This window comes from Brachycentrus maculatus, unplaced genomic scaffold (assembly GCF_059751285.1).
Source record: "Brachycentrus maculatus isolate JH-2025_06_01 unplaced genomic scaffold, ASM5975128v1 h1tg000218l, whole genome shotgun sequence".
NCBI lineage: Eukaryota > Metazoa > Arthropoda > Insecta > Trichoptera > Brachycentridae > Brachycentrus > Brachycentrus maculatus.
In genome coordinates, this window is record NW_028280969.1 from 134,256 (window position 1) to 159,866 (window position 25,611).

At 33.7% G+C, this 25,611-nt stretch overlaps 2 protein-coding genes across 3 annotated transcripts in view; both read left to right on the forward strand.

Moving 5' to 3' along the window:
• The first annotated feature begins 412 nt into the window (after positions 1-412).
• Positions 413-10,880, forward strand: CCT1 (chaperonin containing TCP1 subunit 1). Its single transcript, XM_088264180.1, has 10 exons — positions 413-557; positions 865-988; positions 2,252-2,369; positions 4,094-4,275; positions 4,840-5,104; positions 6,394-6,646; positions 7,401-7,491; positions 8,252-8,444; positions 9,514-9,654; positions 10,368-10,880. The coding sequence occupies exons 1-10, from the start codon at positions 485-487 to the stop codon at positions 10,599-10,601; spliced, it is 1,674 nt and encodes a 557-aa protein (XP_088120306.1). The 5' UTR covers positions 413-484; the 3' UTR covers positions 10,602-10,880.
• A 3,172-nt stretch (positions 10,881-14,052) lies between these two features.
• Positions 14,053-25,611, forward strand: part of FER (tyrosine-protein kinase Fer) — a 149,305-nt gene continuing 137,746 nt past the window's right edge. For both annotated transcript variants that reach the window (XM_088264165.1, XM_088264166.1), the window contains exon 1: positions 14,053-14,708. In XM_088264165.1, the coding sequence (XP_088120291.1) occupies positions 14,513-14,708 (196 nt within the window). In that variant the 5' untranslated portion in view covers positions 14,053-14,512. The remainder of the gene's footprint in view (positions 14,709-25,611) is intronic.

Here is a 25,611-nt window from a genome sequence, read left to right on the forward strand (position 1 = left end):
GATTATAAATAATGTTTATTGTCATAAGCCATCACAATTAAAATGTTGACTTTTAGATTTAACGTTAATTGAAATTAAATATGTAAAATAACCAAATTTCTTCAATATTAATTAGAAACTTTTCTCAATAACTTAAAAGTATTAAATATTTACATTTTCTCATTGCTATGGATGACTACATACGAAAATCATTGCACCTTTTACAGGTTCCTGTATAAAATTACTGGCATGTTATTGATAGTATTTTTATTTTGTTCATGTTTACCAAATTCCATTTTTTCAATGTAAAAAAATGTAGCTTCTTATTTCACTCGGTACCTACCCAATATTGGTTTATAAAATTCACGTCTATGGTTAGTTTACGATATTGCTTATGGTTTGTAAATAAACGTCGCTTCTTCGGTTGTCTTTTGTCCGTGAGTTTTGTTTCCGTCGCCGCATTTGTTTCTAGAAAGAGCTTCTCGAATAAATAATATTTTACAAAATGTCGACTCTAGCGAGTGCTTTATCTGTCGCGGGGACCAGAACTTCTGGAGCCCCTGTGAGGACACAGAATGGTACATTTATGAATTTACTTTTATTCTATTTCAAAAGATTGAGTTTACACCCTTCCTATAGTGCACGCGGTGTATCACATGCTTCGCCGAATGTCATTCTGATGATGTTAATAACCTTCTAGAATAAAATGCTCGAAGTTATTAGATTTCACTGTGTCAAATTACCTTAATATGAGATTCTGAGTTTGTAAAGTGCCAAACTTACCTGTATTTCATGTTTTAAATATTCTAACCTATCCCCATTTTGTGTAGGCGTAAATTGTCCAAATTGTCACACCTTGAATATGGTTTTTCTTCTGTTTTGTAGTTATGGCAGCATGTGCAATTGCAAATATAGTCAAAAGTTCCCTGGGACCTGTTGGATTAGATAAAATGCTCGTTGATGACATTGGAGACGTTACTGTTACAAATGACGGTGCCACCATTTTAAAGTAAGTTATTTTGATGTATTTACTTAAGTAATTATAAAGTGACACAAATTTGAATCGTGTATTTACTATTAAATATCAGTATAACATTTAATATCACAACCTTTTGCAGTTTAGACCTTCAACTGGAACAAACTTTAACTGTTTTTCGTTATGAATTTTTCACCACTTTGCAGTGCTAAGTCATATTTATAATATTCAAATCAATTTTATGGAAGCATTCAAACATATTTGGTCCCTGTGTGGAGCACATGGAGTCCAAGCTCTTCTCTTGTCCTACCGCCATTATGAGACAAAGATAACTGCGATTAAAAAAATCCTATTATGTTTCTATCATGGCTGATCATATACTTCGCTCACTACTTTCAACAACGTCATATATCGAAAAACATGATTTTTCAGGAGATAGTTTTAAAGTTAAAAAAATATAATAAAATGTATTAAAAATAAATATCAAGCCACTTATTGAACTTTTCACTGTGTAACAGATCTTTTTAGGTAAAACCTGAATGTTTATTCTCCATTTGAAAAATATTAAGTATATTAAAAAAATATTTAAAGAATACCTTTTCTTCAAAATGCAAAAACCACACTTTCTGCCCTGTAGCGGGTATATATTAAGTGAAAAATATGCCACTTTTGCTGGGATATAGTACATTTTCTGGGCATTCCGAAAACATGTACGACTGAAAATTAACAATTTTTGAAATATGACGTTGTTGAAAGGAGTGAGCGACTTATTCTTTTTACCCCACCCAATGTCGGATGACCTTTCTGTTGGCAGACCCATGTCCTCTAGTTCTATCGAGACACTGTCTAACACTGGGACACTTCTAGAAAATTTGGTAGGGGTTTTGCAAACTTTTATTTATTTAGATTGGCAGTGACAGGGACATTGAAAGCTTTTAAATGTAAATTTGTAGTTAAATCGGGATGCAATTTTGTTTCACATTTTCTATAATTTTCTTAACTTAGTTCATAAAACAAAAACGAAAAATTGCTTTGCAAGAGAGCGTCTGTCAGGAAGCCTAGATGCATCTGTATCAGATCTGGGAATGCGGTGGGATATTTTTCAATCAATTCTAACGAGAACTGCTTAAACATTTTTTGCCATAAATGTCCTGTGCTGCGGGAACCTGTTGCATTGCAATAAACACACTTGTAAGCAGCTTTTGGGACAAACGCAGAATAGACTTTTCTAGGCGAAAGTTGTGACCATGGATTGCTGCATCTGTTGCCTTTCTTCATTAATGTGGATTTTTTCAGGCTTCTGGAAGTTGAGCACCCCGCTGCCAAAGTATTAGTTGAGCTGGCTCAACTGCAAGATGAGGAAGTTGGTGATGGAACCACATCAGTAGTCATCCTGGCTGCCGAACTTCTCAAAGTATGCATATCTTGTTCAATCTTTAACCGGTTAACTGCCAAAAGCGTCTTAAGATGCATAATTTTCTGTGAACGGAGCGCCGCTCATACAAAAATTACGTCTTAAGACGCGCCGTTTTAAATGGGCTTTTACTAAAGAAAATTGATTCTTTAAAATGTACAAATATATTGAACGCATAGTGACATTTATTGAGAACATCTTTGCATACTTTTTTTCAGTTTTTACCACTTTAAACGTAAATCAAAGAGAGCTTTGTCGTCGGAACAACTAATGGCGCTCAGGGTTGTCTAATAATCCCCGAGTTGCCGTCACTGCCGAATCTGATGACAGTGATTTTAGTGTCGATTCTGATCATTTTAAATTTTTTAAATGAGTGTGTGTGTGTATACTTTAAATATTAAACTAACATAAAAAATTACTTTTGACATATAATTAAGTTTTCATATTTTCTATGACAAATTTTGTGACAACCCTGCACCATGAACAATTAATTTGATGATTATGGATAAATTACTGTACGACTGGCGCACTCTTCATTTATCTCATAATTTTTATTAATAAACATTATTGCACTTTCAATAATGATATGTTTAGGTTTTATTTTTGTCATAAAATTACCGCCAGACATGTACCTACTGGCAGTTAAAAGGTTAAGTTACGATAATAAGAGTATAGATTCATAACAAAAAATTATTGATCATATTCTGTAAATGGAGACATTTATACTTCTGACACCAACTATCGCCCCAGTCATTATTTTTCTTTTATTTACACATTCACGATTTTTGACTGCTCCAGCACTGAAATTTGTGTCTCATTGAGGAAATGAAAAGTATTCCCATTAGTCAAAAACACTATATGCGTAACAGACAATTAAGACCTTTAAAAATGTTTGGCAATTATATGGTGGGCAAAGACACTCTTTCCCTTTGTAAAATATGGCAATATCAAAAATATTGCTGTGTGTGTGTAATGAAATGTAAAATATTCCTAAAAAATTACTGGGAGACTCGCATATATATATTTTTAAAGTGTCCACAAACATGTTAATGGTCATCTGTTTTTGTTTTTTCCACATTTGATTGTTCTCAGAACACACATTTTTAATTCAGACACTACAATTCATCATTGTAGGATGTTTTTTATCTAAAACAACAGTGGATAAGAGTTGTAAGATATTGGTTACCTCATATGTAAATACATATTTCTTCTTCTTTCCTTTATCCCCACCCAATGATGCCAGAGCATTCCATCGCATGGAAGCAGGATCTTGATTGTTAAATATATAAAGGAACGGTAATGAGCCCCGTGCAAGGTACCAGTCCAGGGTGATATTTAATAAATATTGGAGAGGAATAACACTTCTATTCATTTTGACCCCCCTGGGAATCAAACCCGGGACATCCAACATGGTAGCCAAATGTGCTGACTGCTGCACTACGGAGGCGGACAATGAATCCAAAATCATTTATTGAATTGAATTTGTTTGTAAAGTTCACAAAGAAATGGTCTAAAATGGCCATTAAAATTGTGAATGAAAGATACTTGAAGGGGAACTTCATTGCAAATTAGATTATATTGTAATGCATCCTATCTTAGAATGTGATTTGGTGTCATTCACCGGAGCTAAAATCTCATTATTTCTTTATGTATTTTGGCAATTATCATTTTATTTTTATTAGTAGTGATTTCTTTATAACATGTGAATTACTGATTTATTTCAGAATGCCGATGAAATGGTGAAACAAAAGATCCACCCGACCAGTATTATTTCCGGATACAGATTAGCGTGTAAGGAAGCCTGCAAGTACATCACAGACAACCTTTCCATCCCCACGGAAGCACTCGGGAGAGAGTGTATCATCAACTGCGCCAAAACGTCCATGTCTTCCAAGATTATAGGAGCGTATCCTTTTCAATAAAAATCTATATTTTATGATTATTCAAACTCATTTTATTTGGGTAAGACGCTACAAAATGCGAAAGAAACTCATAATTTTTAGTTCACCTAGTAAAAATTTATCACTTATTTCTTTAAACCTAACAAAACTAAAGACGTTTTAGTGTATTCACACACCAATTCTAGTCAATGGTAACACGTTTGCAGTTTTTGAGAAAATTTTAACAGTTTTATTCTATTATGCGCCTCGAATTGCTTTCTTGTATTTAACGTTGTATAATGCTTTGTATTTTATGTGTATTTTACAGAAATACAAGCATTAATGTATTTTTTATATTTTGGAAAAAAATACATTTTATACTATGTTTAACGTATGCAACGTAATGCAATCTTTGCTTTCGGAAACATAGTGTTCAATGACCATTACAAAATAAGTTATTTTTCTATCCTGTAAAGTAAGCCCAGATGTAATTGAATTTTTTACTAAGCCGAGAATGTGTAACTTTGTATGTAAGTACTTTGATGATATCCATAATTTTCTTCCATTTTTCCTTAATTTGCTATATTCAGTGATGCAAACTTCTTCTCCGAAATGGTTGTGGATGCAGCGAACGCCGTAAAAACCGTGGACCCCAAAGGCAATGCTTTATACCCCATTAAATCAGTGAACGTACTGAAGGCCCATGGAAAGAGTACCAGGGAGAGTGTCCTTGTGAATGGATATGCCCTGAACTGTACCGTGGCCTCGCAGGCCATGGTGAAGAAGGTTACCGATGCCAAGATTGCCTGCCTTGACTTCTCACTCCAGAAGGCTAAGATGAAGATGGGTGTCCAGGTCAGAATTGTTTATGTTTTGATAGTACTTGTCATTTACTCAGCTTTAACTTTAAAAAAATTATGGTATCTAAAGCATTTAAATACAGTCGAACTCAGTTATAACAAAGAAGAAGGGACCGACTGTATTTGCTCCTTAAAACCGTTCCTTGTTATATCCGAGAAAATATATTTTTTTAAATACCTATCACATGAAGTACGTTATCTGGAATGGTCACATAACACAATATGTCGCATTCGAAACAAAATTCATTCAATTCACCCGTTACACATATGTCATATTTTTCTGTCAATCCAGTTTTCCTATAAAAATTGGAAAACCCTGTGCTGCTTGAGTCACAAATGTAATCTGATCCCGGGGGCAACAGTCTAATTACCCGGTCGGATTTTATTGCTTAAGGTCAGAAATGTTTCAAAACATTCAAATATTTACGACATTTAAAAAAAGATGATTTCTTTTTGCTCGCTATAACCGAGATGTTGCTTGTTATAATGGTGAATAAATGTATGGAGAAAATCAGAAACCAAAATGTCAACGAATGTTTCTTCGTTACATCCGAGATTTCGCTATAACCGTGCTTGTAATAACCGAGTTAGACTGTATTATTGTATGTACATATGTATATGCATTTTTTTTGTTTTGTTAAGTTAACCTTTGTTTAGTCCAATGATATAAAATTAAGTAAGCCCCATTTAATGTCCAAACTGTTATTGGATTTATCCAAGACATAATAATTAAATGTTACATAGTTCTGGTTATTCGTTGACCGTCATTCTTGCCACCATCAAAAAAACTTATAATAATAATAATAAAACCCTTATCCGCACCCCAATGGTGCATAGGGCACTGCGTCATATAAACGCAGTGTTATCTTGATGGTTTACACATGAAGGAAAGGTGATCAGCCCTCCGCTTCAGGTACCAGTCCAGGGTAATATTGAATAAATATGACAGTGAAAAAATCACTTATATTTATTTTACCCCCCTTGGGAATCGAACCCGGGACCTCCAGAACGGTAGTTGAGCGTGCTGACCATTACACTACGGAGGCGGACTAACAAAAAAACTTATTCATATTGAATCAAATTTTAACACTTCGAGAAAATGGTTATACATACTCATCTGAAAATACGTAGATTAAATGTTTTTTATCAATTTCTTTAAAAAAATTAATGTGTAACAAAACTACGAATTCCATGAACTTGACAGTTCTAGTTCCATTAAAAATTGTTTTCATACTCCTGTTAAATTATATGACAAGGTTATTTATCCCCTTTTGGTAATCCCAGGTTCTAGTGACAGATCCCGAGAAGTTGGAAGCCATCCGATCTCGCGAACTCGACATTACAAAGGAGCGGATCGAGAAGATCCTCAGCACGGGAGTGAATGTGGTCCTGTGCACAGGGGGTATTGACGACCTCTGCCTGAAGTACTTTGTGGAGGCTGGAGCCATGGCCGTCAGGAGATGTAAGAAAGCCGATCTGAAGAGGATAGCCAAAGCAACTGGGGCCAAATATCTCACTTCGCTTACCAACCTCGAAGGTACATATTATAATTATTATGTTTAAGTACTAAACCATATCGCTCTCTCCTTTCAAGAACGTCATAAATAAAAACCTTGATTTTTCAGGAGAACGTTTTAAAAGTTTAAAAATATAATACAATGTATTAAAAATAAATATCAAACCACTTTTTGAACTTTTTGCTGTGCAACAAATCTTTTTAGGTAAAACCTGAAGGTTTTTTCACCATTTGAAAAATATTTAATACATTTAAAAAAATAATTAAACAATACCTTTTCTTCAAAATGCAAAAACAACACTCTTTGCCCTGTAGCGGGTAAATATTTAGTTAAAAATATGCCTCTTTTGCTGGGATATAGTACATTTTCGGGGCATTCCGAAAACATGAACAACTGAAAATTGACGATTTTTTATTTATGACGTTCTTGAAAGGAGTGAGCGATATTATACAAAATGTTAGTTCATATATAAAATGACTCACTGAGAATAATTATATATTTACTGTAAACTTTGATTTCGATGTTTATAAAGTTTAGTAGAAGAGTGTGGGATAGTTAAATCTTTTTGCCCAATTATTTCTTCCAATTACTTCCTCTAAGACCCAATATCATACTTCAAGATCCACTTATCAAAGTCTATATTTTTTTGTCTATTTAAGAAAATAGACACTTGAAATCATCTACACCTTTGTTTTGTTGATCTAATTTCTTTGTGCCTATTTTTTGTTGCATTTTTTTGATAAGTAAAATATGCAATGTCAATTATTTATTCAGGTGATGAAAGTTTCGATGTCAAGATGATTGGTGAAGCGACGGAGGTTGTTCAAGAAATGGTTTGCGATGAAGAGTTGGTACTTATCAAGGGGTAAGATTTAATTTTTATATTTTGATTATTCTCAATTTATCCCTTTTTGTATTTTATGTATACCAGATTACTAAATTGCAGTATTGTATCTTTTTTTTTTTAAATAAAAGTATTAGGTCTGCCTCCGTGGTGTAATAGTTAGCGTATTGAGCTTCCGTGCTGGACGTTCTGGGTTCGATTCCCAGGGGGAATTTACACCCTAATATTTATTTAATATAACCCTGTGCTGGTCCCTGAAGCGCAGGAGTCTTCCTTACTTCAAGTGCCTAGTCAGGTGCCTTCATGTAAGTAACGATCAAGATAACACTGCATTAATATGATGCAGTGCCCTATGCATCATTGGAGCAAATAAGGGTTAGAAAAATAATTTTATATTAACATACATGTTTCAAACGTGTGATAAACATAACTTTATTCATTTATACAGTGCATATTTTCATTTTATTTACGTGTAAATAAATACATAATATGGTGTACAAAAAATAAATACATATATTACAATGCATGTTTACCTTGTTAGAAGGAGATTAATAAAAGTAATGAAAAATAATCACAGATAATACTACCTTGTTTTTTAGATATATTTCTCAAATTCCTCATTTTTCACATGCTATGTGTTGCAATTATAGATTCAGCATCATAGTCATCTGTTGATCTAGCATCACTCCTGAAACGTGGAAAGAGATGAATTATCTTACACCTATAGTGCAGCGTTCTTTACACCCACATCCGCTATAACCAATGATTTTGATCATTCCAGTCCCAAGGCACACAGCGCTGCCTCCATCATCCTGCGCGGGCCTAACGACACATACTGCGATGAAATGGAGCGCTCTGTGCACGATGCTCTGTGCGTCGTGAAGCGCGTGTGTGAGGGCAAGCGCGTGGTGCCGGGAGGGGGGTGTGTGGAGGCCGCGCTCTCCATATATCTGGAGAACTTTGCCACAACACTGGTAAGTTTATTCCCTCATCAAGGCTGCAGTTTACCTAGTAAGAAATTCAACATCTTCACTGACTTTTTTGTTTTCAAATACAAAAAAATATAAATAAAATATAAATACAATAAAAGATTTGGGTAAACAATATAATTTAGGTCATAGTAATGGACACTGGTAAGAATACAATAGATATTATAAGAAGAACTAGAATAAAAATGTCAATATAAAATATAAAAAATACAAAATACTTGACTATCAGAAAACAAAAAAAATAATAATAATAAAATTTAATTAAACTTAAAAACATAAAAAAGATGAAAAAGTAAAAAGTTAGCAAGCATGTACTTACTATCACTGGTTTCGCCACAGTGTGATAACAATAACAGATGAATTCCTATTGTTCCTTTGATGGCGATTTATCCAGCGCTGGGATCTTCCCGGGTGTTTTCTATCTTAATCTGTGGTTTTTGATGGATACACGCGCGTGTACAATCGCAGTTTGAAACAGCTCTTAGATGTCCAGTGTTTTTGCATATTCATGCATACATTATACAAAATCTATCAAATTATTGAGAAATTATACATAACATATCAATGCGCGTTCCTTAGGTTGATCACTGACTGGAGCATTCAGGCAGTCAGTACAGCGAGCCGAGCGCTCCATCCATAGTTTCGGATGCTCGCCGCGAGCGATGTTACGACGTTATGTTCTGACGAAATGCCCCGGCCAGTCTCCACCTTAATGCATATATATAAACGACCAGGGTTCAATGAACTGAAGATCTCTGCTATGGCGAAAAAAATTCATGGTATTTTAGTATGGTAGTCAACCATCAGTTATTGGAGATGTGCATATTCGCGGATGATTCACTTTTTTTTAAGTGAATCTAGATTCGCTATTCAGTATTATCTAGATTCACAAATATGCCAATTCTTTTAAATTTAAGATATGTGTAAACTTTTTGGAGGAGATTTGTTATTCTTGCCGAAAGATAAAATCCGCATTGTGGCATTTTGATGTTATTACTTCGTTCAATTCAACACGTTATAATAATGAAAGGTAACTGTTTATGTGTATTTGTAGGGTTCCCGTGAACAGTTGGCTATCGCCCAATTTGCTCACTCTCTTCTGGTCATCCCCAAGACTCTGGCTGTGAATGCCGCTCTCGATGCCACAGATCTGGTAGCCAAGCTGAGGGCATACCACAATGCCAGCCAAACTAAGGTGAGATAACCAATCTGGATGCTTTATTTATTTGCAAACGGTGTGTTACACTTTCAATGGTAAGCACTATTGTGCCTACCATTGAAACTATGAAGAAAATCTAGGTTTTATATTTTAAAATCTTTTTCATAAAAGTTTGGTATTGAGTAGTCTTAGCCCGCCTTCGTGGTGTAATGGTTAGTATGTTAAGCTACTGTGCTGGAGGTCCCGGGTTTAATTCCCAGGGGAAGCTCAAATAAATAATAGTGATTTTTATACTCTAATATTTATTCAATATTACCCTGGACTGGGCAGGAGTGATCGCCTTGCCTTCTTATAAGTAATGATCAAGATAGCACAGCGTCAATACAATGCAGTGCCCTATGCACCATTGGGTGCAGATAAGGGTTAGGTAAGAAGAGTCTTAATCATGGTCAGAATTTTTGATCAGGGTAGGCTTTAGGGAAATCCTTATAATTAATTGTTACTAAAACATAGCTAATCATTCATATTGTGTATAAACAGCTATTCAAATAACATTTTTAAATTTCCTTTTTTGTCATTGGCAATCAGGCAAAGTATCCAAATGTCCTGACTACAGTAAATAGCTCTCTAAGGACTTAATTTCTCATTTACTGCAAAAGATGTAATGAAGTTTTAAATACACTTTATGTCTGTAAATGAAAATATTCCTCCTGACTCGCCAGTTCTATAATTTGCATTTTCAATTCCAGGCTGATCAAGCAGACTACAAGTGGATAGGTCTGGATCTCTTCAAGGGCATTGTCATAAACAACAAGGATGCCGGCGTCCTAGAGCCAGAAATGTCCAAGATCAAATCCTTGAAGTTTGCCACCGAAGCGGCCATCACCATTCTCCGCATCGATGACATGATTCGTCTCAATCCGGAACAATCCCAGGGAAAGAGCTACGAAGACGCCTGTCACAGCGGTGAACTAGATGGATAATGGGACACATATTCTTAGTTTTATGAAGTTCGCTTAGGTATTTTTTTACTTGATGTGGAAGAACAACTAATACTTTGCATTTTGTAACACTTCTAGCTTATCGTTATATCCAGTGATATGGACTTATTTATGTTTTAACACGCGTCTCAATTAATTTTTATGACATTATTTTAATGGTCAACTATATTCACATTCACAGCTATGTTTTAATACTATCCTCTTTGACAGTATTGTCAAATGAAAAATAATAATAAAAAATTAACACCTATTATATACATTTATATGCCTTTATTTTTACCCTCAAAATCCTTTTCCCCTTTAACAAATTTTTCATATGTACAAAAATAGTAAGGTGCCGCCTCCGTAGTGTTATGGTAAGCATGCTCAGCTTAGCGTAAGGTCCCGGGTTTAATTCCCACAGGGGGGTCAAATAAATATTAGCGATTTTTTCACTCTATTATTTATTCATTATTACCCTGGACTGGTAGCTGAAGTGGAGGGCTGATCACCTTTCCTTCATGTGTTAACGATCAAGATAACACTGCGTTTATATGATGCAGTGCCCTATGTACCATCGGGTGCGGTAAGGGTTTGATGATTATGACAGATAATACATATGGTTTGTATAACACCTGAAGTGTCATTTTTTTCAGTGGTATGCTCTTATCTTTATTTAATACTTTTAATAGTCTTACACTATAACTAGTTTTAATATTTCAGTAATAATTAAACTGATTGCTAATATAAAAAAAAATTAAAATATAAAAACTTTATTGCTCAAACGACCACGATGAAAAGCATCAATCTTATAAATAGTTATGAAATTGCTATTTTAAAATAATAAAATATCCAAACAGGTTAATTAATTGGTTTCTACCTCTCTAAAACTTGTAATGACAGTACCATTATTTATTTGCTTGCTAGGAATAATATCAATTTTCAAAACATGGTTTTCAAAAGATTCAGCTATAAAAGCAATGGTACTTAATAAAATCGCACTCACTTAAAAATTAGACATTTTATGTGGTACAGCCTAATATTCTAACATAGTTGCTGCACTGAAAAAGTATGGTAAGAATCCTAATTTTAAATCGCAGTCATTTTATGAATTCTAATTTCAAAACCTGGTCACCAGTCTTTACTAAAAAAGTACTGTGAAAATTCAAATTATTAATCCTGGAAATGTGCAGTTATTCTGTAAATTTCCATTCCAAAACATGGTTAAGAAGTCACTTCTAAAATAGTCCTGTAAAGGTGGCGGCCGACCAGAGAATTTCATCATAATGTAACATTATTCAAATTTTACATTACATCCTGGAAAGTGCAGGCCTTTTGAGAATTCAAATTTGCTACTAAAATAGTACTGTAAGAATTCAAGCTTACATCCTGGAAAACTGCAGGGATTCTATGAATTCCAATTTCAGACCTGGCCAACCAGTCACTACTAAAATAGTACTGTGAGAGTGCTTGTGCACTACACGGAATTTTATTATCTGGCAGTCCGGTTTTTTTAAAATAAAAGCGACTACAGTTTAGCGTGATCGAATTTAGGCGCAACGTGATCACGCACATATCTGAAGAAAGATGGATAAAAGCACAAGCCAATCATCCGTTTTATCACGCTAATTAAAGTACCGGACGGTAAAATTCCGTGTAGTGCACAAACGCCCGGAGAGTTCAAATTCTAAATCCTGGTAAAGCACAGTTATTATCAAACCTGGGAATGCTGTCACTGTGCTGAAACTATTCCAGAACTATTTTTAAATCTGGTATACCATTGTCACTGCACTAAAACAGTAATGCACTGTAGTAATTCTAATTTTATAACCTGGTAAAGCACACTCGTGAAAACAAAGTATTCCAGTTTTAGCAGCAGTCACTGCTAAAACAGTTCTGCAATAATTTCATTGAAATCTGGTCAAGCACAGTTTACATATTTATTACAGTTTACATTTTCCTTTCAACAACATCATATATAAAAAATCGTCAATTTTCAGGTGTGCGTGTTTTCGGAATGCCCAGAAAATGTACTATATCTCAGCAAAAGCGGCATATTTTTAACTTAATATTTACCCGCTACGGGGCAGAAACTGTTGTTTTTGCATTTTGAAGAAAAAGTATTGTTTAATTATTTTTTTAAACATACTAAATATTTTTTAAATGGAGGAAAAACATTTAGGTTTTACCTGAAAAGGTCTGTTGCACAGTAAAAAGTTCAATAAGTGGCTTGATATTTATTTTTAATACATTTTATTATATTCATTACATGATCCCCTGAAAAATCAAGTTTTTTGATATATGACGTTGTTGAAAGGAGTGAGCGATATATGAATTACTCTTACATATCACATAAAAACACCTCCCTGCAAAGTACTTAAATTACAATTAATACACTTTGTGTAAACGTACATAGAACCACAAGTTCCAAAACACATCAAACAAAACCTAACATACTTCTTTTGGTCTAAAAAACTTTGATTTTTATACAATTAAGTTGTACATCCTGTTTCATTATCCATAAAGTCATTAAATAAAAAACTAATCAAATAAAGCAGCTATTTAAAAATGGATAATGGAGGGAGTAGATCAGAAATAGATTGCATCATTCGGCCATGTCGTATTTGGTTGTATGTCATAAAAACTTCTTTTCATATATATATTTTATAGGTAAGTATTGTACCTCTAGGGAAAACCCAGTGAAGGCACATTATTGTAATTTGAAATAATGATGAAAAATAAATATATTACTTTCACGCCGCTTTCCGCAGGGATAGGCAGAGAGAATTGAACACCACACTCTTCTGTCCTGACATACACTCCTCGACTCCTTCACATCCATACATCTAGTCATACATGCCCTCACATTACGCAGACTTTTGACACCACCAGATTTTAGGTTTTGATTGATCTGATTGTGCCAAGTCGTTTTCGGCCATCCCCGTTCTATTCTCTCGCTCACATTCACCTATAATAATAAAAATAAGTATACTATTAAAATAAATGTGGAGGTCCTCACCAAAACGTTACTTTTCCATTATGTATGATTTTAAGTAATCAGGAAATCTTGCTTGTAAAGTTGTTACGTTTTGGTGCGATTTAATGATTACATATTGGTTTAACACAGGATTATCATGTTTTGTCGCAGCTTTAATTAAGATTTCGAAAGAATATAGTAAACAGAACAGATTTGCATTCAAAGAATTTTTTCGTGCAATGTTGTAAATGTAACTTTTGAAATTTACAAATAATTTTACCCATCTAAATAATTCCCGATAGAGATCGTATTGAACTGTTAATTTGAACTTTCAACAACAATTTGAATTTTGCCGGTCGAATGGTCGCCAGCGATCGGAGCCAATACCGGTCTGCGAGTCTCTCTTTCGCTCTCACGCGAAGACATTCTCCGTCTCTCTCCGACACTTAAAACTTCTCGACTTGCCTTAAAATTATCAGTTATTTTTGAGCCGTCGCACTGTTGGGTCACGTCGCGTCGTTCCTTGCGCACCTTTATGTTTACTTGTTTTATTTTGACGTAACATACCATAATATCTGGAAAAACGTCTCGATTCTCGGAGTCCTTGTGTTCACCGGCGGCTACATCCAAATATATAAAAAATATACATATTGTGAGATCATAATCCTAAAATTGACAAATAGATATAACTTCAAGACAGGTTGTGCCAAATTAACAAACACTGCGTCGCTTTGAAAAATACTTTTGGGCAATTTTTTTATGCAATATAAATTTGATTTGTTTCGGTATTTTTTTTAGCTAAGCGCGTATTTGTGAAACTATATATTTAAAAATATATATATTCTGTGTTGTGTTTACGGTAGATTGTGAAGATATTTGATAAAATGTAAGGAAGTCCAGTGGCGCTCGTGCTTTTAAGTGTGTGTCTGGGGTAAAGATGGGGTTTTCTGCTACTCTTCAAGGAAGGGCTGCTCATGAGGCGCTCATAGCCAGGCAAGACGCCGAAATACGTCTTTTGGAGAATATCAAAAGATGTCTGGCCAACAAGGTTAAGTGTGATAAAGAGTATGCGTCCGCTCTATCCACTGTCGCTACGCAGGGACAGAAGCTGGAGAAATGCGAGGAACTCTCAGGTATTGTTTTATTGAAAAAAATATTTACAGTGGAACCTCTCATAACGAGTAATTCGCATAACGAGCAAAAACGTTATAAAGTTGCTCCCTTGAGCAACATTTAGTGTCGGGTCGTGGTCCCGCGGTTAGTGTCGCGGAATCCACACTACCACAATTTGATACCTATTTCTAATAATGAGCAGCTTAGGTTCACAGAAATTAAAATATTTGTGTAAATAAAAAAAAAAACACAAATACTTCTGTTTAAAAAAATAATAATGTTAAATTTCGCATGAGTACAGAGAAAGGTCGATCCCTTTTTCACAACATTAACTTGTAAGCCGCAACTTCCAAGCCAATCAAAACAAAAAAAAATATTTCGCTTAACGAGTAAGATTTTGGAACGAATCATGCTCGTTATGAGAGGTTCCACTGTTTATTATTTTTGTCTTTGTTTATTGTTACCATTAACCATTTTTGCAGTACCGAGGTTCGATTCGGTCACCTAAATATTAGGACGTTGTACAATATAACTAACTAACTAACCCTCACGCCGCTTGCCGAAGGAGTAGGCAGAGAATAGAACGCCATACCACCGTCTTTACAGACATTCTTCTCCTCTTTCACATTCATGCATCTCCTCATACAAACCCGCCGATTATTTCGACTCCTGACCTGTTGAACAATGTACAGTCGAACTCGGTTATAAGGAGGAAGATGGAACTGACTAAATTTGATCGTTATAACCGTTACACGTTATATCCGAGAATAAGTTTCTTTTTATAAATATACCTATCACATGAAGACATGAAGAATCTGAAATAATCGCATAACAGAATAAGTCGCAATTCAAACAAAAATACACAATTCACCCGTTAGACACATCGCTCACTCCTTTCAAGAACGTCATAAATCAAAAAACTTGATTTTTCAGGAGAACGTTTTTAAAGATTAAAAATATATTACAATGTATTAAAAATAAATATCAAGCCACTTATTAAACTTTTTACTGTGCAACAAATCTTTTTAGGTAAAACCTGAATGTTTTTTCTCCATTTGAAAAATATTTATTATATTTAAAATAATAATTAAACAATACCTTTTCTTCAAAATGCAAAAACAACACTTTCTGCCTTGTGGCGGGTAAATATTAAGTTAAAAATATGCCTCTTTTGCTGGGATATAGTACATTTTCTGGGCATCCCGAAAATACGCACAACTGAAAATTGACGATTTTTGATTTATGACGTTCTTGAAAGGAGTGAGCGACATGTCATATTTTTCTATCAATCGACTTTTTTATATGAAATTAGGAAAATCTTGCGTTTTTTTCGGTACAAAACCATTGTTGCAAAGTCGTATGAACATTCGTACGATCACTGTTCCTATATTTTTTCGGTCTGTGATGTTCTTATCAAATGCGGTAAAAAATATTTATATGAAAAAAAACAATACAGAATACAAAACAAAGTTTGATATCGACGCGCTTTTTTCGGTAATCTCGCTTTGGAAAAGGAATAAAGTTTTGTTTGTACCATTGTTTTGACACATAACTTGTTTACCATGGCCGCTAAAAATTGTTTACATGCGGCGACATGTACAATATTATCGGGACGTTTTTTTATTTTTGATATTTGACAGCATTTTTGTACGTTACATCCGAAGTTCGTTATAAAGAGGTTTTTCTGTAGTTAGTTGGTTTGAGAAGCCAAATGGTTCCAGTAAGCAGAAGCTGCCACTGCAAAGACTTGGTCTTCAAATTTGGGATGGGTTCGCATCGTAGTTCATAGAGCTACTGGGTTGGCCTCTACTGGACACTATTTGAAGCCAAGTTTGCTCATTAAATACCGGTTATACTAGTATTATCAATTTTATATTACATTCGTTCTCAAAAATTATATGCAGTTTTGACAGAAAACTAAAATTTCTTCTTCTTCTTCACCTTCTTTTTCTAGATCCTAAGGATCTGTTTGTGCCTCCTCTTGTAGCTCTTGGGATGTTGACTCCCAGCTGTCTTTCTACCTTTTTGGAGGTCTGCGTCCTTCAGGGATTCATTGAAGAGCGATACGTGGAAGTCTGTCATCTGACATTCTGTTTACATGGTCACCTGCGGCTACATCCAAATATAAAAAAAATATACATATTGTGATCATAATCCTAAAATTAACAAATTTATAAAACTTCTAGACAGATTGTGCCCGCGTCCTTTCTAAACTAAAATTTCTGCTTTCAAAATGTCCGACAGTTCCAAGCGGAAAAAAGTACCACCCCAAAGCGATCATAAAATTCAATTTACTTTGTAAACGTTAATGCATTTTTGAATGTCGAATGTTGTTAAGTGGCTAGAAGCAACATTTTTTAGTTAAAATTAATATTTTATGGTAGGGGGACTTAGTACCTACCTGCATAAAAGGTTTAGGTTATGGTTTTATGAGAGTGACAACCCAAAAATGATTTAGCCTTTAAAACCCAACAAAAGAAACGCACTTCTTTGGTCTTGTTTGTAAATAATAAAAAAATATACGCTCATAGGATTGTTTCTTTTAACCTCTACCTGGACCCAATGGTGCAGAGGGCAGCGCACCATATTGACTGAGTATTATCTTAATCGTTAATTACGTGATCAGTCCTGCGCTTTAGGTACCAGTCCAGGGTGATGTTCAATCAATATTAGATTGAAAAATCTCTAATATTTATTCTGACTGGGAATCAAACACGTCAGTCAAATGGTTCAAACACTACACTACTTTGGCGGACAAAAAGATTAAGATGATTAAATGGAATTATTTTCATCATTATGTCCGCCTCCGTAGTGTAATGGTCAGCACGCTCTGCTACCGTTCTGTAGGTCCCGGGTTCGATTCCCAAGGGGGGTAAAATCAATATAAGTGATTTTTTCACTGTTATATTTATTCAATATTACCCTGGACTGGTACCTGAAGCGGAGGGCCATTTACATCATTTACACATGAAGGAAAGGTGACCTTTCCTTCATGTGTAAATGATCAAGATAACACTGCGTTTATATGATGCAGTGCCCTATGCACCATTGGGGTGCGGATAAGGGTTTTATTATAATTATTTTCATCATTAAAGAAATTATGAAAATAAATCAATCATACATCATTCTGCCGCACATTTATCTGAGAGAATGCATTTCGACTGTATTCACTCTACTTTTATCCTTCTTTTGCCTACTCCATTCTTCACTTCCATACATTCGAGTTGGAACCAGGACTCCATTGTAATAATCGTTTTTCCGAATAATTATAATCAGTTTAAAAGTTAATTATAATAAGTAAAATAGTAAAATAATCGATGGGTATGTATGAGGAGATGCACGAACGTGGAAGAGGCGAAGAATGTTTGCACAAACAGTGGTGTGGCGTTATATTCTCTGCCTACCTCTGCGGGGAAGTGGTGTGATGGTTAGTTAGTTTGTATAATAGTTTTTAAATGAAATCCATCCATAAACACATATGCCGTGTACGCTTTATCACTCGTATACTATTACTATGTGCGTCTTTTCGAATTTTCGCTTTAGCAACTTTCTTTATTATTATGAATTATGACGCATCTAACGCCCCTTAATAAATTTTTGTCACGATGTTGGTTTATTGGCTAATAAATGAATATGAAAAATCACAAGACTATCGGTAACATTCTTATTGAAATCTGTAGAGAAGTAAGGGAGATATTAAGGTTTAAACGTAAGATATTTTAATAAAATGAAAAACGTGCGTTCGCATACGTCATCAAATTTCCATCATAGAACGTTTAATGATGTCATATGGTTTATTGAGCTGTAATAGTAGTAGTGTGGATTGTTTGTTTACCACTACACAACCATTTGTGTTTTACAAATATGAGGGGTGGGGAGGGGGTGGGAGGGTGTACCATTGACATCAACAAATAGAGCCGCCAATAATTTGGCAATGCTACTAATATTAAAATAATCCATCGTTTCTGTGACGTCATTCATTACCAACTTGGAATGGAAGGTCTGCTGATGACAGTCAACAGTCCGCCTTCTCCTGAGGAGTTTTACGTGGTTTCCTCCCAGCAATGAGCAAAGGCTGAGAAGTCCTGATTGGCCCACACTAGATTATCCCAACACAGATTCAAATAAAACATATTTAATTAGCTAAACGAAACAAAATCCACTAAATGATCTATAAACCTTGTACATAATAAGCATGGTATATAATAAATGCAATTCCCAACTTCAAAAAATCATTACCAACTTACGAAAACAACCTATTTACGAAGGTGAATTTTCCAAAAGAAAATGATGAATGAAAATATTGATTATATCGGCTGTTATAAACACAAAACGAGTCTTATACAATCCTTTATGGGTTGAGTATGTTAAATTAGATATAACTCACGTCTGATAATGATCCATTGTCGACATCTCCAAATGAATGTACATGTTTGTAAATAGTCGTACCCAATATGCTTGATGTTTTTATAGAAGTCGAATCTAGCGGCAGTCATGATTACTGTGTTCCGATTCAGTGCACAAAGAAAACGTACCAAGGACTCAAAGATTAAAAATAAACAACCGCTGGTTGCTTGGCACTTTCTATTTATCTATACATGTATTCTCGTTTTTCAAACAATGAAACTTCGACGGGTGTTTCTCTTAATACGTTGGGTGCGGCGTACACGCCGGACGCGTGCATTTAACAATTCTCTGTCGGAATACGCGCTAGGCGCGTTTTGCTGATAAAGAGTCAAATGGCTTAAAAATAACATTGCATATATATATATATATAAGGTGATACAACGCAAGACGGAATTCATTCACCGGCCAACCGCCGTAGAGGTAACACGTCTTTCTACGTCCGATTTTTGTAAATAATGTTTTTTGGATATTTTAAAAATACATATAAAAAAAACATTTTTATATATTTTTCAAACTTCGAACCTTTTAATAACTCTTTTTTTTTCAAACCCATATAATTATTTCGAAGAAAAACTTATTTTTTCTATGCAAAAACGGTGTTCTAAGAAAAAATCAATTACGTTAAATGTTACCTGGATTAAGAGAAAATTAAGTTGTGACTTAACGAATACTGGACTTTAAAAGTATCCATGCTTCCAAATCTATCAAATAAGAACTACCATATAAAAGGAATCTAACAACATTACAAATGTACTTTTTTTTTAAAAATTAATACAATGTGGGTGTTCGGTAATGGTCAGACTGAAGAATATTACACAAGTATATAAAGTGATCACTTAAGCCAGCCAATTGCTCTGGGATGCTAAGATGTATAAAGCGTATAAAAACGATAGACGTTTCATCTCAAGCTGAAACACCTGTATGTATACTGCAGCTGTCTAGTTTACAAATGTCAAATACGATTGACGTACGACACCATTTGCAAAAATTATAACATCTTACTATAGAGTGATTAATTTTGCGCCACACTGTAGGTACAACGTTTTGCCGCATAAAATATAATACCTTCATAAGTATTCTAATGTGTAAAGGCAACTAGCCGTAACTCAAATTGCGGCTGTTTGGCTTAACACGGCTCAAAGCATGCTTATAACTGGCCTGTATCATATACAATCACAGATTTTGCTATCTCTTTCCTTAAATGAGATATTCATTATTCAAATAGCCGCAAAATTGTATTAATTTGATACATGTTTTGGCAAAAAGCAGCATAAACTCGTTTATCTCAAAACTACTGTTAACTTGTCCGCCTCCGTGGTGTAATGGTCAGCGTGTTTAGCCACCCTGCTGGAGGTCCCGGGTTCGATTCCCAGGGGGGGGGTGAAAATAAATATTAGTGATTTAACACTGTATATTTATTAAATATTACCCTGGACTGATTCCTGAAGCGCAAGAGTAATCACCTTGCCTTCATGTAAGTAATGATCAAGATAACACTGCGTCAATTTGATGCAGTGCCCTATGCACCATTAGGTGCGGATAAGGGTTATAAAAAATATAATAAAACTGTTAACTTGCGACTTTTCGCCTCTGCACATTAATATTATTCGTAAATATTTTCATGATTTGGAGTTTTTTTACTTCGATAAAAGTTTTCGGAGACACAACGGTTTTTCCTAATGCATTTCCAGCCATGCTCGCTAGACCTCATTAGCTTATATTGTGCGACACGTTTGTCCGTCCGTTGTTTACAAAATGACGTCTTTGTTGTGGCAATAGTCGTCTTAGGATTTTAAATAATTATGCAAATTACACGTTTTCATAATATTTAATCTACGGTATTGAGCGATGTTTACAAAAAGATCCTATTTCAATGAAAACCATAATTACCTCTAAGTCCCATAGTCCCGAAGCGAAGGTTGAATGACATGATATTTATGAATGCCTAACTCCTTCAAATAAGTATTTTAAGTTCAAATATTTAAAGGTCAAATTCGTATACGTTTAAACCTTCAAGTGTGTATAAAAGAACCTATTACGAGATTTAAATCCTGTTTATTTTAAACATGTTACGATTTCAAATATAAAAATAGTTTTATTTTACAAAATGTTGGTAATATTAGTATACTTATGTATAACCATTCACCAAGATTTTGATCTACCGGTTTCGAGATGTTCTTGTCTCTTCGTCAGGACAATCACTACATTATGATATTGGTGTAGTGATAATTTCATCACTTGTGTAATGTTCACCATTCTGACCATTCTTGAACATTCACATTGCATTAATTTTAGACAAAATGTTTATATGCAATGTTGTTGGATTCCTTTCATATGCTAGTTCTTATTTATAGATTGGTGGCGAATTTTTGTAAAAAAAAAGTGAAAATGACCTACCACAAAGTATATGCTTTAATTATTTAAAATATTGATAATATTATAAAAATAGTATTCTCTAAAAAAAATACGTTTAGCTGTTTGGTTCCTGTACAATAGTACCCTTCTGTTCGTCCTCGGCTGGTTAAAGTATTTTTTTTACTAAAGGCCACCTTCGATTTTCATATGTATCCTAGTATTATTGTGGCATATATCGCTCACTCCTTTCAAGAACGTCATAAATCAAAAATCGTCAATTCAGTTCAATTCAATTCAGTTGTGCGTGTTTTTGGAATGCCCAGAAAATGTACTATATCCCAGCAAAAGAGGCATATTTTTAACTTAATATTTACCCGCTACTGGGCAGAAAGTGTTGTTTTTGTATTTTGAAAAGGTATTGTTTAATTATTTTTTTAAATATACTAAATATTTTTTAAATGGAGAAAAAACCTTGAGGTTTTACCTAAAAAGATCTGTTGCACAGTAAAAAGTTCAATAAGTGGCTTGATATTTATTTTTAATAGATACATTGTATTATATTTTTGAACTTTAAAAACATTCTCCTGAAAAATCTTTTTGATTTATGACGTTTTTGAAAGGAATGAGCGATATGGGATAAATACCAGAGCAGACACAGCGAGAGCCAAATTTCTTCTAAGAACCTCAGAAATGAGGACATTGACGTGCTTGATCGGAAACACGTTAAGAGACTGAATAAGGAACACGGAAATCCGGAAAATGTGTAGTACAGAGGCTAATCAGATGGGGAAGACAGCGAAGACGATTCTGGAATGCCCATGTCAAAATGCAAGAAAATGCACAGGCCTGAATTGCTCTTCAAGAGAACCCTGACGGAAGAAGACCACCTGGAAGACCTCCAAAGCGATGGCGTGACAGCTGGTAGTCCAAGTAACGTAATAAGAGACAGATAACGGAACAGACAGATCCACGGATCTAGAAGAAGGAAGAAGAAGAATTATTATTGTATTGCTCTTTCTTAATAACAATAACAGCTTTTGTGTAATTTATTGCATTGTTTTTAATGTAGAGTACAATACATACAGTAATTTTTCAGTTGCGAGAATGTTTATATTACTGTAAATTCATATTTACCGATAATTTTATGATTTTTACGTAATAAATGCGATAGCCACATTACTAGAAAATTGGTTGGAAAACTACTTTTATTACATTGACGGCTAGAAAATTTTACATGATTAGCAAACAGAAAAAAACACATTCTTAATTTTTTTTGCATTTGCATACAAATTTTTTCTTGAGATTTTTTTCAACCGCCATAAAGAGGTTTTCAATAGATGAACTTCTGTTATTTATTTTAATTTTAAATCCATGAATAAATTATTTAATAATGATAATAATTCATATTTTTTATAATAATTCAAAATCAATGTCTCTGTATTGAATTAAACTCCACAAACGTGTTTCGTCATAAACTAATAAATCGATTGAAAGACCCTAAAGAGATCTTCTGAAGAGATCTAAACTTTATTCGGAAAATCTAAAAAATAAAACAGTTAACACTTTTTACAATACCACTTTTTGATGCTAGTGTTTTATTTTATCTTTAAATCATGTAGAATAAAATAACAACTACAAATGTAGTTTTTTCCACATGAATTTTATTTGACCAGCTTCAAAAGCAAAAAAAAAGTCATGTGGAAAAAACTACATACTTATTTGTTATTTTATGATAAAAAAATACAGTTCCACTAACTTTTAGTTATTTTTTAAATTGAACGAAATTAATTTATAGTTTAAAAATAAGTCTATCATATTTTATAATTAAGTAATATTATTTAATTAATTTGACATTGGCAAAAGCAATATATTTTTTATGGAACGCCATTATATATTAAAAAAGAAATGTCAGTACAAAACTTAAATTTAAATATGTTTTCATTTTTAAATCAAACACAGATTTTTTGAGTCTACTAAGTTGTATTTTTGACTCAAAAAATCTGTGTTTGATTTAAAAATTAATACATAAATTTAAATGGAGCTCTACCAAATCAATAAATTAAATTGAAATCATGTTATTTGACGAAGTTAATTCCAAATCAATAAATAATTGGAATATCCATACTTCTTGGAGAAATATCCGGCCAAATATTTTTGTATTGTAATATTTATAAGTCCGCTACAGATGACGGCTTAATAGAACTCAGAATAGACAATCATTATGCATAATTACGAATCGAAGGTGAACAAGTTAGCACGGCGAATAGCGATATTCGGTCCGTGACAGCGCACACCTATTGAAAGTGATTTCACATCGAATCTATTCTATAATATATTAATATGTTCATTCACCCATTCCAGCCGTCTTCCGCTTGGATCAAATGCCTCTCAATATTTTTACATCCATGGTCAATGGTAGCCCCTGGTGCCAACCCCCTATATATGAAAGTAAATCTTGGAGTTGGGAAAAGAAGGATGAGAGTACATTTTATTTATTTTTTATTTTTTTAATGAAATATTTGTGTTTTTACTATTTACAAAAATACTTCAATTTCATACTATTTCTGTGAGCCTAAGCGACTAATTATTAGAAATAGGTATCAAATTGTGGTAGAGTGGGTTCGAACTGAGAAACTCTGACTTAAGAGTCCGCGATACTAACCACGGGACCACAACCCGACACCCGAGCTGCATTTATTATTTTCCTAGCATTATGTACAAGGTTTAAAGATCATTAAGTGGATTTTTGTTTCTTCTAGTTTAAAAAAAAATCTGTGTTGGGAAAAGGAGGATAAAGTTGAGTGAATGCAGTCGGAATGCGATCTATGATATGACATAAAACGATGAATGATAGATGTTCGAATGGTGAGTTAAGGAAAGAATGCGAGGCTGAGAAAAGCATTATCGATAAAATTAAGAAAGGTGTGTTGAGATGATTTGGACATTCGGAACGAATGAGTGAGAGAATGGTTAAACAAATTTATGAGGTGAATGTGGTTGGTTGGTAATAAACCCACAACTTGGCATGATCAAGTATGTCAAATACTTGAAAGCGGTCATGTTAGGAGTCGGAATCGTCTGAGAGATCTTATTTTGACTATATTCTTCTCTTACCAACACGCTTCACTTCCATACAGTAGGGTTGGAACCAGTTCCATACATTATGCGCTGCCAATTTATTTTTCACTGAAAGGGTTTTATTTTCTACAGCTATTTTCAGTGCACCGTTCACTCTCCTTTCTGCATCATTATCTACCTTTCTATCCCTGGAAAACACACTTACCAAATATACGAAATCGTCTTACTCATTGTTCCGCAAATTGTGTGCCGCGACACACTGGTGTACCGTGTTGATTAGTTGGTGTGCCGCGGAAAAAAGTCTATTTTTGTGAAAATAACACAATTGCTCCATATTTTGATTGCCTGTGCTCAGTTGAGTGGGCTCACATTTCGCATTAAACATGTTGAATATCTTACCACAATATTTATTTATTTATTTATTTATTGAACAGCTTACGCCTTCAACATAATACATATATACAGTATCGAATATAAAAATACACTAATAGAGAAACAAAAAGTCTTAAACATAAAATAACAAATAGTAAGCACTGGTAAATACACACATCATACATATATTATATATATATATATATATATATATATATATATATATATATATATATATATATATATATATATATATATATATATATATATTCGCATTAAACATGTTGAATATCTTACCACAATATTTATTTATTTATTTATTTATTGAACAGCTTACGCCTTCAACATAATACATATATACAGTATCGAATATAAAAATACACTAATAGAGAAACAAAAAGTCTTAAACATAAAATAACAAATAGTAAGCACTGGTAAATACACACATCATACATATATATATATATATATATATATATATATATATATATATATATATATATATATATATATATATATATATATATATATATATGTATATATATATATATATATATATATATATATATATACAGTATCTACTCAATGAATTAGGGCCACGCAGAATTTCGCGCAATTTCTCAATTCAAACAGGAATAACTCAGAGAAAACCTTGAATAAAACAACCTTGAATTTTATTTACACATGAACACTTTATTACGCTTAAATTAT